This window comes from Gorilla gorilla, chromosome 13, assembly GCF_029281585.2.
Source record: "Gorilla gorilla gorilla isolate KB3781 chromosome 13, NHGRI_mGorGor1-v2.1_pri, whole genome shotgun sequence".
Taxonomy (NCBI): Eukaryota; Metazoa; Chordata; class Mammalia; order Primates; family Hominidae; genus Gorilla; species Gorilla gorilla.
Genome location: NC_073237.2, coordinates 82,168,495 through 82,181,378, shown reverse-complemented (window position 1 = coordinate 82,181,378; position 12,884 = coordinate 82,168,495). Strand labels below are relative to the sequence as shown.

Genomic DNA, 12,884 nt, shown 5'->3' with positions numbered 1-12,884 from the left:
ATAAAGTTCAATGGTCAATACCGATCCGTTTTACACTAAAATACACAATTTCTTAATACAAATGTTATAGTGGACAATTTTATTTGACCAAATACCAGGGTGGTACTACAGGAAGATCTACTAGAAGTTGTGGGTTCTAGCCCTAAAGCTGCCATTTACATGCCCTTTAGTAAAGCTAAGACACAGGTTATTTAACTCCTTTGATCTGTATTTTCCTCATCTAAAAGTGGAGCACTGTGTGTGTCTAACTGCCCAATTCACTGAATTGTAAAAATCAAAAAAAGAGAATATGAAGTTTGACAACCATACTGTCATACTAGTGTTTAAAAAAAATGTAGAAATATAACTTTTCCCCCATCTCTATGAAAAGCAGCAAATCATCAAGGTCATCTAGAAGGTTTTCACCAGATTTGGGATATCACCATTTACTGAGCTCACCTACTGTGTTCCAGACACTGTACCAGCTATTAAAGATACAAAGGTGAACAAGATAGTCCTTACCTTTGAGGAACCCAAAACAGTAGTGGGAGAAAAATACTATTTTTAAAATACCATAGTAAAAATCTAAAACACTGGCAAAAAGTTGAAAGAATCAAGTGGGTTAAATTTTAATATACTCATCTCTCTGTATCCATAGGTTGGATTCAACCAACTGCTGATTGAAAGTATTCAGAAAAAAATTTTAAAATAACATTAAAAAATTCAAATTTTAAAAGTACAGTACAACTATTTACATAGCATTTACATATTAAATATTATAAGTAATCTAGTGATGATTTAAAGTATACAGAAGGACGTGAACAGGTTATATGATATCACACCATTGTATATAAGAGACTTGAGCATCCTTGAGTTTTGGTATTCACAGGGGTCCTGGAACCAGTGCCCTGAGAATACTGAGGGATGGCTGTACTTGAAAATGACATTAATTTGTGCTCACTTCAGCAGCACATATACTAAAATTGGAAAATGACATTAATTTATCAGAAACTCCTCTAGCAGTGTTCAAATTCATTACAAAAAAAAATACAAAGCACATACAGGAGAAAGGTGGTTCTACACATTTTTAATTAGGTAAAGTTAAACTGACATTTAGAAGTGTACCAAAACCCCACACCAAAGAGAAAACATATATACCTTTACTCTTCTTTGCATGTCATCCTCCACATCTTTTAGCATGCCTAGAAAAAGGAACAATAAGTTTTAAAAGGAAACATATGGAAATGTAAAACTTGTGAATTATCTTTAAAAATAATTTTACCTGTAACTCGAAGATCTGTCACACTGTTAGCCATTTTAAATCCATAAGTCATTGACTGAAAATCTTCCTATACAAAAAGGAAATAATCAGGCTCATGAATAGCAAAAAACCTTAAATAGCAGCAAAATATAAAACTTTTCTTTATATTTCTCTTACAAAATCACTATTTAATAAACAAACAGAAATGGGAGGTCATCCTGCTTGTCTAAATATTGCTAGGATACACATAAGCTTTTCTTGAAGGCATACACTTAAAACACCATATTCAAATGTTGTCTCTGTCCTTACTTTCAATTGCTTGTCCTTAGGCAATTTAATACGTTCACTTGCCATATAAGGGTAATGCTTAAGAAAATATCGCACAGTAATAATTCTCACAAAGTAGTCTCACATTCACAGGTGAACAGTAAATATGTAATAATTACTGTTTAATGACCGTGCTGCAAGGTTTAGATAAGACTACTTAAAAAATTATTAAGTGAATGCCTGCACAGTTAAGATTTCTCAAACAGAATTATTCAAAGTGAGAGTAAAACCATATTCCACTATAGTCCATTGGAAGGAAAAAAACTGAGTCATTCAGACATAGGACCCCCATTCCCCAAATCATTTTTTAAATGATTTCATTGCTGAGTCATTAACAAATTAAGTGATTTGCTGGACACATTTACAAGGGATGAAACCTTGTAAATATTTTGAAGAAAATCATTTTGGTGTGGGAGCCGTGAGAGGAGAACGTGTTTGGTATGTTTGAATGACAAGAAAGACCTGTCAGACTGCAGTGCAGTGAATGTGAAGTGGTAGGAAATAAAGTTGGCGAGGGAGACCGGGCCATGTGATGTAGGGCCATAGAGGCCATGGTGGGCTTAGGGATTTTGCTATGAGGTAGAAAACTATTGAAAGGTTTTGAATAGGAAATGACATGATGTGACTTATTTTCAAACAATGTGACTTATTTTCAAATGACACATTTACTGTCATCTGGCTGATTTGATTAACAAGTCATATGCCCCATTAAAAGAGTGTTTCTGCCTACTATAATTCCTATAAAAACATAGCTAGGGCTGGGCATGGTGGCTTGTGCCTATAATCCCAGCACTTTGGGAGGCCGAGGCGGGTGGATTACCTGAGGTCAGGAGTTCACGACCAGCCTGGCCAACATAGTGAAACCCCGTCTATACTAAAAATACAAAAAAATTAGCCAGGCATGGCGGCATGTACCTGTAATCCCAGCTATTTGGGAGGCTGGGGCAGGAGAATCACTTGAACGCAGGAGGTGGAGGCTGCAGTGAGCAGAGATCGAGCCACTGCAATCCAGCCTGGGCGACAGAGCGAGACTCTGCCTCAAAAAAAAAATTTAGATAGAATCCTAAAATAACAGAACAATAGTTTCAAAAGGGCATGGAGCTACAGCACAATTTCTGGATTCTTAAAAAAAAAAAAACAGTGAGCATCAAATTCAAGTGAGGTACTATACCCCACAAACAGTAAGAAAATAAACCCAATGTCCTTGATCTCAAAGAACTCAGGTGTATTTTATGACTTACATGATCAAATCCTTAAAAAAAAAAACACTCATCATATTACAGAGCTATATAAGCTTGTTCTCTTTTATAGTCTGTCTCTACTTGGACATCAAACAGGATTCTCAAATTTTACATCTCCAAAAAGGAGCTTGACGCCTACTTCCTAGTGTTTACCATACCACTAAATGGCACTACTATCTATCTAGAGTTGCTCAGGCTGAAAACCTGGCCTCTACTCCTCTCATTTTTCTACATCCTGTATCAAATCCACCAGAAAACACTGTAGGCTCTATCTTCAGATTCTAGTCTAACTACTTCTCACCCTTTCACAGCTCTCTCTAGTTTAAGTCACCACTATTGCTCACTCTTGTAACCACCTCCAGACAACTCCCCCACCTACCACACTAGTCCCTGCTATAATTTATATACCACCAGAAGGCAGAAGGATTGTTTGAAAATAAGTCACATCATGTCATTTCCTATTCAAAACCTTTCAATAGTTTTCTACCTCATAGCAAAATCCCTAAGCCCACCATGGCCTCTATGGCCCTACATCACATGGCCCGGTCTCCCTCGCCAACTTTATTTCCTACCACTTCACATTCACTGCACTGCAGTCTGACAGGTCTTTCTTGTCATTCAAACATACCAAACACATTCTCCTCTCACGGCTCCCACACCAAAATGATTTTCTTCAAAATATTTACAAGGTTTCATCCCTTATATTCCAGCCTCTGTTCTAATGTCAATTCCTCAAATAGAGATTTTCCCCATGCATTCTAAGACAGCACCATCCACCATTTTATATCCCCTTAGCCTGCTTTACTTTTCTTCATGGCACTTAATCACCACCTGACATTATATGTGTATTTAATTACATATACATTGACTATCTGTCCCAAGAAAGGTATAATCCATGAGATCACGGCTTTATTTACTACTTCACCTCCAGGACTTAGAATAGTGCTAAACAGACTTCTATTCAATAAATATGTGTTCAACGAATGACTTATTCCAGGGCAGGGGTCATGAACTCAAAAGGCAGGTTATCTTCCTAAATACATCTGGCTAGCTACAACATACACTAGGGAATGGTAGAGACTGGCAAATTGGAAAACATATGCTTCATTTAAAAGGAGTCAGCCACTACTTATCCTGTTGTGGCTATGAATGAATACAGGGCCAGTGTGGTCAGGTCTCCTAATTTTTCAGAAAAAAATCTAGGTTTTTATTTTTCAACATAAAATCTCCACCCCCCAACCCTTTTTTTTTTTTTTTTGAGACAGGGTCTCACTGTCATCCAGGCTCGAGTGTAGTGACGCAAACTTAGCTCACTGTAACCTCCATCCCTCTCTGGGCTCAAGCAATCCTTCCACCTCAGCCTCCTAGGTAGCTGGGAATACAGGCATGCACCACCACACCGGGCTAAATTTTTTTGTATTTTTAGTAGAGATGAGATCTCGCCATGTTGTCCAGGCTGGTCTCGAACTCCTAAGCTCAAGTGATCCACCCATCTCAGCCTCCCAAAGTGCTGGGATTACAGGTGTGAGCCACCACATCCAGCTTCCTCTTCCTATTTTTAAAAAATCAGACAAACACTGTGTAGGAAAAATAACAAAACAAAAATATCCATAAAACTTATCTGTAAGTTTGCCAAGAAGAGTCTTAGGAAAACTTTCTGAAAGAACATCACAAGTCCTGGGAATATAAACCTCAGTAATAAGAATTTAATCTAAGTTATTGGATAAGTGAGAGCAAGAGAGTCATGTAAACAGACTGCTACCATTAAAGATCACTCTTGAAGATTTGTGGACTTGAGGACAGAAGTCAGAGTGAAACTAGGGAGATCAGACATTGGACTCTATCCAACAGTCCAAGCAAGGGCTGATGATGACTTGGATTGGGATTGCAACAGTGGGGAGAGTAGGAAGTTGGTAAAAAAAAAAAAAAAAAATCAGGATATATTTCAAAGGTAGAGCTAACATGATATGCTGATGAACTGAATGTGGATATGAGGTAAACTATACAATCAAGCCTCATTTTTAGGGTTTTGGTCTAAGCAGGTGATGGTACCATTTCCTGGGATAAGGCAGTATTTGGGAGGAGCAGGTGTAAGGGCAGAAATGAAGTATAATTTTGGTTATATCAAGTTTGTAATTTCTTTGATCATCCAAGTGGAGATTTCAGATTTCACTTGCTTGAGACTGAAGTCAGGGAAAGACTCAAGCCTAGAGGTATAAATTTGGACTTCATCATTGTATAGTTAGTTGATACTGAATGCCACAGAACTAGAGGAAATCAACCTAGGGAACAGTTATGGAGGAGGGAGGGAGTCCAGGAGTACTCCAGCAATTAGAGACGTAAGCACAGGAACTAGGCTTACCAGTGAGGCAGAAAGAAATCCAAAAGACTGGTATTAAGAAGACAAAGAGAAAAAAGTATTTCACAGTGTGTCAACTGGGTCTAACGATGCTCACAGGTTGGAGAGGGAAGGGTGAGAACACTGAATTTAGCAAGATGGGTAAAGACCAGTTCTCTGTAGTGGTGGTAAAGAATTACCATTTGGAGTAAATAAAGGTAAAATGAAAGAAAAAGTAAAATAAGCAAATCATTAAAGACATTTTTCCTGGCGAGTAGCTGGGAAATGGGACTGTAGATACAAGGAGCCATGGGATCAAGGAAACTGTGGTGTTTTCAAATGAATGTAAAGCATGTTTACATGCCAGTAAGAGTAAGCGAGTAGTGAAGGAGAGCCTAGTAATGCAACACAAGTGGAGGAGCTGAGCTTAGATTATAACAGGAATACTTTCATCTTAACAAGTGAGAAGACAGTTTGTGAGTATTAACAAACAGGTTAGCACTTGTGATAATGACAAAATGAAACCTTCGAGATTAAGTTGCAGACTATGACGCCCCTTTACTTCTAAACACTTCAGCGTGATTTCCTAAAAACAAAATCTTCCTCTTGCATAATCACAGTACAATTACCAAATACAGAAATTCATGTCTCTAACCTCCTTTAATCTGGAGCATTTCCTCTGTCCTTAACATTCATATCTGACACTTGGAAGTATCTTTTCAAACAGTACTTCAAAATAGTATATTTTGAATAGTACTTTGTAGTATACATTTTGTAGTATATCCCTCAGTAATGGATGTGCCTGATATTTCTTCAAGATTAAATTTAAGTTATATCATATTTGATAGGAATACCACAGAAATGATGATGTGTCCTTCCTAGAGCACTGTATAAGCCGGCACGTGTCAATCTGTCCAATTACTAATGGTAATTCTGGCCACTTGACTAAGGTGCTATCTGCCAAGTTTCTCTATCACAAAGCTATCATTTTTCCCTTTGTAATTAATAAGTATCTGGTGGAAAGATATTTTGAGACTAGGTATATATCCCGTGTCCCATTATACTTCTGTCCAGTAGTTGCAGCATCCTTTGATTGCCAGAAATAAGTATTCAAAAACTGTACTCTTCACACAATACTATGCAGCCAAAACATTAATATTTTAGATATACTGAATTAAATAAAATATAGCATTAAAATTATTTTCACCCATGGCCACTAGAACACTAAATCAAACTATATATGTGGCTTACATTATATTTCTATTGTATAGTTCTGGTTTACAGAAAGAGATAACAGTCAAGAACCACCAGTGACGTAGCAAACCAGGGAAGAAAAGCATCTTAAAAGCCATGCAAAGAATGTATTTTGAGGATGGAGTGATGACTACGTCAAAATCTGCTGGTAATTCAAGTTTAAGACCAAATCTAACCACTGAATTTAACACTGAGGTCTTTGATGACTGTGACACAGTAGTTTTAGTGAAAGGTGTAAAGCCTGACTAGAGCAGAGAGAAAAAGAAGAAAACCAGAGACACTGAGTATGAACACATCTTTTTTTTTTTTTTTAAGAGACAGAGTCATTTGACCATCCAGACTGGAGTGGAGCGCAACTGTAGCTCACCATAGCCTCAAACTCCTGGGCTCAAGTGATCTTCCTGCCTCAGCCTCAAGTAGCTGGGACTACAGAGGTGTACCACATCACCATGCCTGGCTAAATTTTTTATTTTTTGTAGATGGAGTCTTGCTGTGTTGTCCAGGCTGTGGGTACCCCTTTTAAAAAGGATCTGGCTGAAAAGAATTAAGGAATGTGCAGAAGATGAAGGACAATATTATGCTAAGAAATGATAGATTTAACAAGAGGAATATAAAGCACGTTTGCATGCTGATGTAAATTATCTAGCAGAGGGGTAAATTCATTATGCAAAGAACACAGGGAAGAATTGCTAGAGTAGTATCTTTGAAGATAGAGCATGGGATCAATGCACAAGCAGAAGTTATCACCCTTAGGAATACAGAAGGTCCATCTATATAACAGAAAAGCAACAGAATATAGGGCACATTTTGGCAGGTAGGAAGACTACTTCTATTTATATGGTAAATAGCAACTTACCAAATAAGTGTGAGGGTAGGGAAGACTTTTTTTTGGACATACCAGGTCTCAAAATCTACCTTCTTGTCTCTCTGAAGAACTGGAAATATTCCACCAAGCAAAACAATAAACTAAGAATAATAAAGGCATGTAGGCCAGATAACAAAGGACCTAACAAAACAATGAAATTCCCGGAGAACAGAGAACAAAAAACTAGAATGACACAGCTGTGTAGTGGGCATAGCATACAGTGACGCAGACTGAAGCTGGAGAACAAGACTTCAAGAGGAGCATTTTCAAAAAAATATATACAACTGACAGATTATCTGATAGGTTTCACAACAGAGGGCAAAAGAACTGGGGAGAAGTACATAGAAAACTAAGCAAATCAAAAAGAGACAATTATCACATATAAGAAAAACAAAATTTTGTATGAGAAGGGAAATATAAGCGTATACTACTTTGGTTCACCTCTCATTAATATTTATACAATCACAACATTGATGTTCCATAATGATTTAACCAGCTTTTAGATTACTAGCTGGGGCAAGGGCAGAGGTAATATATGATATATTCTGATCTAATCTAACATATCAAAGCTAAAGTTAGTAAATCCTTAAATCCAGAAGTTAGAATATTAGATTATATCCAAATATATGGAAATAATATGGAACAGTAAAAAAAAAAGAGCAGAGAACTATTTTTCCTCATAAGTGGGCTACTTAACTTTTTAAACTACATACAAGTATTAGTACTTTTATTAAAATGTACATACACACACACCCCACTTAAATTTTCACATAACAAATTTGGCCGGACACGGTGGCTCACACTTGTAATTCCAGCACTTTGAGAGGCCCGAGGTGGGCAGATCACGAGGTCAGGAGATGAGACCATCCTAGCTAACACAGTGAAACCCCGTCTCTACTAAAAATACAAAAAATTAGCCAGGCATGGTGGTGGGTGCCTGTAGTCCCAGCTACTCAGGAGGCTGAGGCAGGAGAATGGCGTGAACCCAGGAAGCGGAGCTTGCAGTGAGCCGAGATAGCGCCACTGAACTCCAGCCTGGGTGACAGGATACCTATTTTTAGGAAGATAACTGCTGGTCACATGGAGAATGAACTAGAAAGAAAATACTGGACCAGAGAGAAGAGTTCAGAAACTCCAAGGAAGCCAAACCTAAGGTTGACAAACTAAAGCAGAAAGGATGAGAGAAAAAACAGTGCCCCGATTCAAGGCATCTGCAAGCCAAAGCAAAATAATCCAAACGTAAGGGGTGAGAGGAAAGAGGTAATCAAAGATAACACTGGCAGTACGATATTGCAAGATACAGAATGCCAAAAGAAAAGTAGTTTGATAGGGTTCCTATTTTGGGCATGTGAGCAAGATGTTAAGAAAGAAATCAGAAAACGTCTCCAGATCAGGAGACACGCCTGAGAACAAAATACACCAGCAGCTAGGAGCTCCAGAAATATCCAATTTAAATCAATAATTTGCTCATTATAAATCTTATTTTTTTTTTTTTTTGAGACAGAGTCTCACTCTGTCACCCAGGCTGGAGTGCAGTTGCGGGATCTCAGCTCACTGCAAGCTCTGCCTCCCGGGTTCCCGCCATTCTCCTGCCTCAGCCTCCTGAGTAGCTGGGACTACAGGCACCCACCACCACGCCTGGCTAATTTTTTGTATTTTTAGTAGAGACGGGGTTTCACTGTGTTAGCCAGGATGGTCTCGATCTCCTGACCTTGTGATCTGCCCACCTCGGGCCTCTCAAAGTGCTGGAATTACAAGCGTGAGCCACCGCGCCCGGCCAAATCATTCTTATTCATCACTAGGTCTCTTGAGGACTTTACTAGATTCGTATTTTTTTCTAATTATAAGACTAAGACAAACTTATCTGGAAAATCTGAAAAAATCAGCAAAAAGAAGAAAACAGAATCTTTTGGCCCAGAAGCAAACTTCTGGTTTTCTCTTTCCAGTTTTATTTTTACACAGTTGGCTACAATGCTGCTTTTTTTAACCTTTTGACATATGCATTTCTCCATGTTATTAAGCACTCTTTCATCGTGTTAATAACTACATACTCAATATACATAATAAATTATGTGTAATCAATTATCCATAATTTATTTCAACCATAACCCTAATGGTGGCATTCTGGTTGGTGTCAATTGTTCACTACTGAAAATTCTGGTTAATGTATTTGGGCATAAAGTACCCACATTTCTAATTACTTCCTTTTTTGTTATTGTTGTTGAGATGGAGTCTCACTCTGTCACCCAGGCTGGAGTGCAGTGGTACAATCTTGACTCACTGCAAGCCCCGCCTCCTGAGTTCAAGCGATTCTCCCACCTCAGCCTCCCGGGTTCAAGCAATTCTCCCACCTCAGCCTCCCAAGTAGGTATGACTACAGGCATGTGCCACTATGCCTAGCTAATTTTTGCATTTTCAGTAGAGACGGGGTTTCGCCATGTTGGCCAGGCTGGTCTCGAACTCCTGACCTCAGGTGATCCGCCCATCTTGGCCTCCCAAAGTGCTGGGATTACAGGCGTGAGCCACAGCGCCCGGCCTAATTATTTCTTTAAGGCTGAGTTATAGAGGTGAAATAACTAGTTTAAATGATATCAGTATTTTTAAGATTCTTGATATACACATTATTAAACTGTTTGCCAAGACAGCTGTGCTAATGTATACTAGTAAAAACAGAAGTGTCAACTTACTGCATTCCTTCCAACATTGAACATTTTCATTTTTAAAATTATATTCATGAAAATCAATCAGTTCTAGGAGCCGCGAAATCTGAGATCAAGAGGTGGGTGAGGTTAAAAAAAAAAAAAGAAAGAAAGAAAAAATCAAACTACATTTTCATTTGTATTTCCTGGATTATAGTGAAGCTAAATTTTAAAGGTGTTATAAACATTCGATAACCTTCCTTCATAAAATAAGCAACTTATTTTATTGCCCATTTATTCATTTGGGCTTGAGTGTTGTACTTTATTTGAACACGATCATAATTCATAAAAATTGTCTTATCTTTGTATCTTTATTTTTCCTAAAAGTTTTTCTATCACTCTTGTCCTATTAGTCTCTTCCTTTAAGATTTCTCCCATTTCCTAGTAAGACCTTCATCCAGAATATAAATGGATGTTCAATTACAGGTCAGGTGTGGTGGCTCACGGCTATAATTCCAGCACTTTGGGAGGCTGGGGTGGGAAGATCACTTGAGCACTGGAGTTTGAGATCAGCCTGGCCAACAAAGCAAAACCCAGTCTTTACAAAAAAAATTAAAAATTAGCCACGTGTGGTGGAACACATCTGCAGTCTTAGCTACTCGGGAGGCTGAGGCAAAGTATCGCTGGAGAATAGGAGTTCGAGGCTACCAGTGAGCTACGATCATGCCGCTGCACTCCAGCCTGGGTAACAAAGTGGAACCCCCTAGAAATAAAATTCAATTACGATTTCTTCTGTTACTAAAAAACTTACTTTATTTAAAAACAAAATAATGCAGACATACCCTAAAAATCCCAACAGTGCAAACAAGTGTATACCCCAGCCCTCAAAACCTGTTATCCTCTTATGTATGAAGATTTAGCTACCTCCCTTTTTAAAAAAGAAAAAAATGGTAGCAAGCTATATACATGCTTTACTACACCTGACTTTTCTCACTTTAGAAATCTAATCTTATCTCTACACATAAATCAATCTCCTTTTTTTTCCAATTTTTTTTAATTGACCTCCATTTTAAAGGCAGTAAAATACCCTTTTTTTGAGACAGGGTCTCACTCTGCACACAAACTGGAGTAAAATGGCACAATCACAGCTCACTGCAGCCTTGACCTCCCCAGGCTCAGGTGATCCTCCAACCTCAGCCTCTCTAGTAGCTGAGACTACAGGCACACAGCACCACATCCAGCTAATTTTTGTATTTTTTGTAGAGACAGGGTCTCGATATGTTGCCTAGGCTGGCCTCGAACTCCTCAGCTCAAGCCATCTGCCCACTTCATCCTTCCAAAGTGCTGGGATTAATAGGCATGAGCCACCATGCCTGGCCAGCAGCAAAGCACTTGATTGTATGAATGTAACATCTTTTAATTAGTCTCCTACTGATGGATACTGAGGTGGTTTCCAAACTAGTTACTACAAACAATTCTGTAAGTAATATCCTTGTACACAGGTCTTTGTGTACAAATACAAATATATTTGTAGGATAGAGTGCTAGAAGTGAAACTGCTGAGTCAAGATGTGCATTTTAGATTATGATAGATATCACCACATTGCTCTTTTCTGAAGTTGTTAAGAGTTTACACTCCCATCAAAAAAGTATGAGTCTTGCTTAGAGTAGGATGTCAAGTGCTGACTGATCAATGTGGAAAATGAACTAGAATAAAAAAATACAAATTTTGCAACCATCACAGTAAACATTAGTCCAGGCAAGCACCGTCAATGGATATTCGATCTAAGGAGAGAGACTTCAGTCAGTAGGATATTTTTATGGTCTTAAAGTGTATCCCAAGATTGCTTAAACACAAAGGGAAAAAAACAGTAACCATATGGTAATAAGACAAAATCTTCATGGATTGATCAAAATAATATCGCCATTGAAGGACAGACAGTGTACCTCCAGTTGTGACACCCTGAAAAACACACATCACTTACGTTATATTCCAGCCAAGATTGCAATCTAAATCTAATCGCAAGGAAAGAACAGATAAACCCAAGTAAGGCACAGCCTATTAAGAAATGAAAAGCAGGATAAGGTTGTGTTCACAAAAATATCAGTGTCACCGGAGACAAAGAAAAGCTGAGGATCTGATGTGGCTTAAAGAATACTACACAGATACGCAATTAAATGCAGGACATAATTCTAAACTGGATCCTGTATTGTAGAGAAAAAACACTAAGGATTGGGTCAATTAACAAAAATGGAATCTGAATAGTGCATTGTTATTACAGATTTGTTGAAGTTGATAATTGTGTTGTGGTTCTGCAGGACAGTGCCCTTTTTCTTCGAAGAAACACACTAAAGTGTCACAGGGAAGAAGGCTTTAATGGGCACAACTTACTAACAGGTCAGGAAAACACATACATACATATATACATGAGAGAGAGCATGAGCAGAAGCACGCGCATAAGTGAAAAAAGCAAATGGGACAGTATGTTCATAGTAGCTGAATCTGCATACGAATTATATGTTCTTTGTGCTGGTTCCCATAATTGCTGTTAATCTGAAATTATTCCCCAATAAGAAGTTCTAAAAAAAAAAAAAAAAAAAAAGACTAAGAAGTGGGAAATAATGACTGCTCATATTCACTGACACACACATAGAGTATTTGAGTGCCTGTTTTCCCATCCTCATCAATCTTGTTATAAAAAATTTCTAATCTTTGCCAACAATGGGTAAAAACATGACATTTCAGTTTTAATTTGCATTAAAATGAGGTTAAGCACCTTATATTTAAAGGCCATTTTATTTTCTGTGAACTATCTTCTCCTGATTTTTAAGTAATTTTTTATACTTAACACATTTCAGCTATCTGAAATTTTGATATGAAATGATGATAAAGTAACTTTCAAGGGTGCTAATCACCTTGTTCACACACTGTTATTCAAGGAATCCTCTCTCTGCCCCATTGATTTTGATGGCCTTTTAGT

The 12,884-nt window shown here is 37.9% G+C and overlaps 1 protein-coding gene across 3 annotated transcripts in view; it reads right to left on the bottom strand.

The window, feature by feature from the left end:
- The window catches only part of NAA35 (N-alpha-acetyltransferase 35, NatC auxiliary subunit), an 81,599-nt gene that overhangs the window by 45,968 nt on the left and 22,747 nt on the right, over window positions 1-12,884 (bottom strand). For all 3 annotated transcript variants that reach the window (XM_004048193.5, XM_055350690.2, XM_019033627.4), the window contains exons 7-8: window positions 1,262-1,328; window positions 1,138-1,181 (exon numbers count right to left, since the gene is read on the bottom strand). In XM_004048193.5, the coding sequence (XP_004048241.1) occupies window positions 1,138-1,181; window positions 1,262-1,328 (111 nt within the window). The remainder of the gene's footprint in view (window positions 1-1,137; window positions 1,182-1,261; window positions 1,329-12,884) is intronic.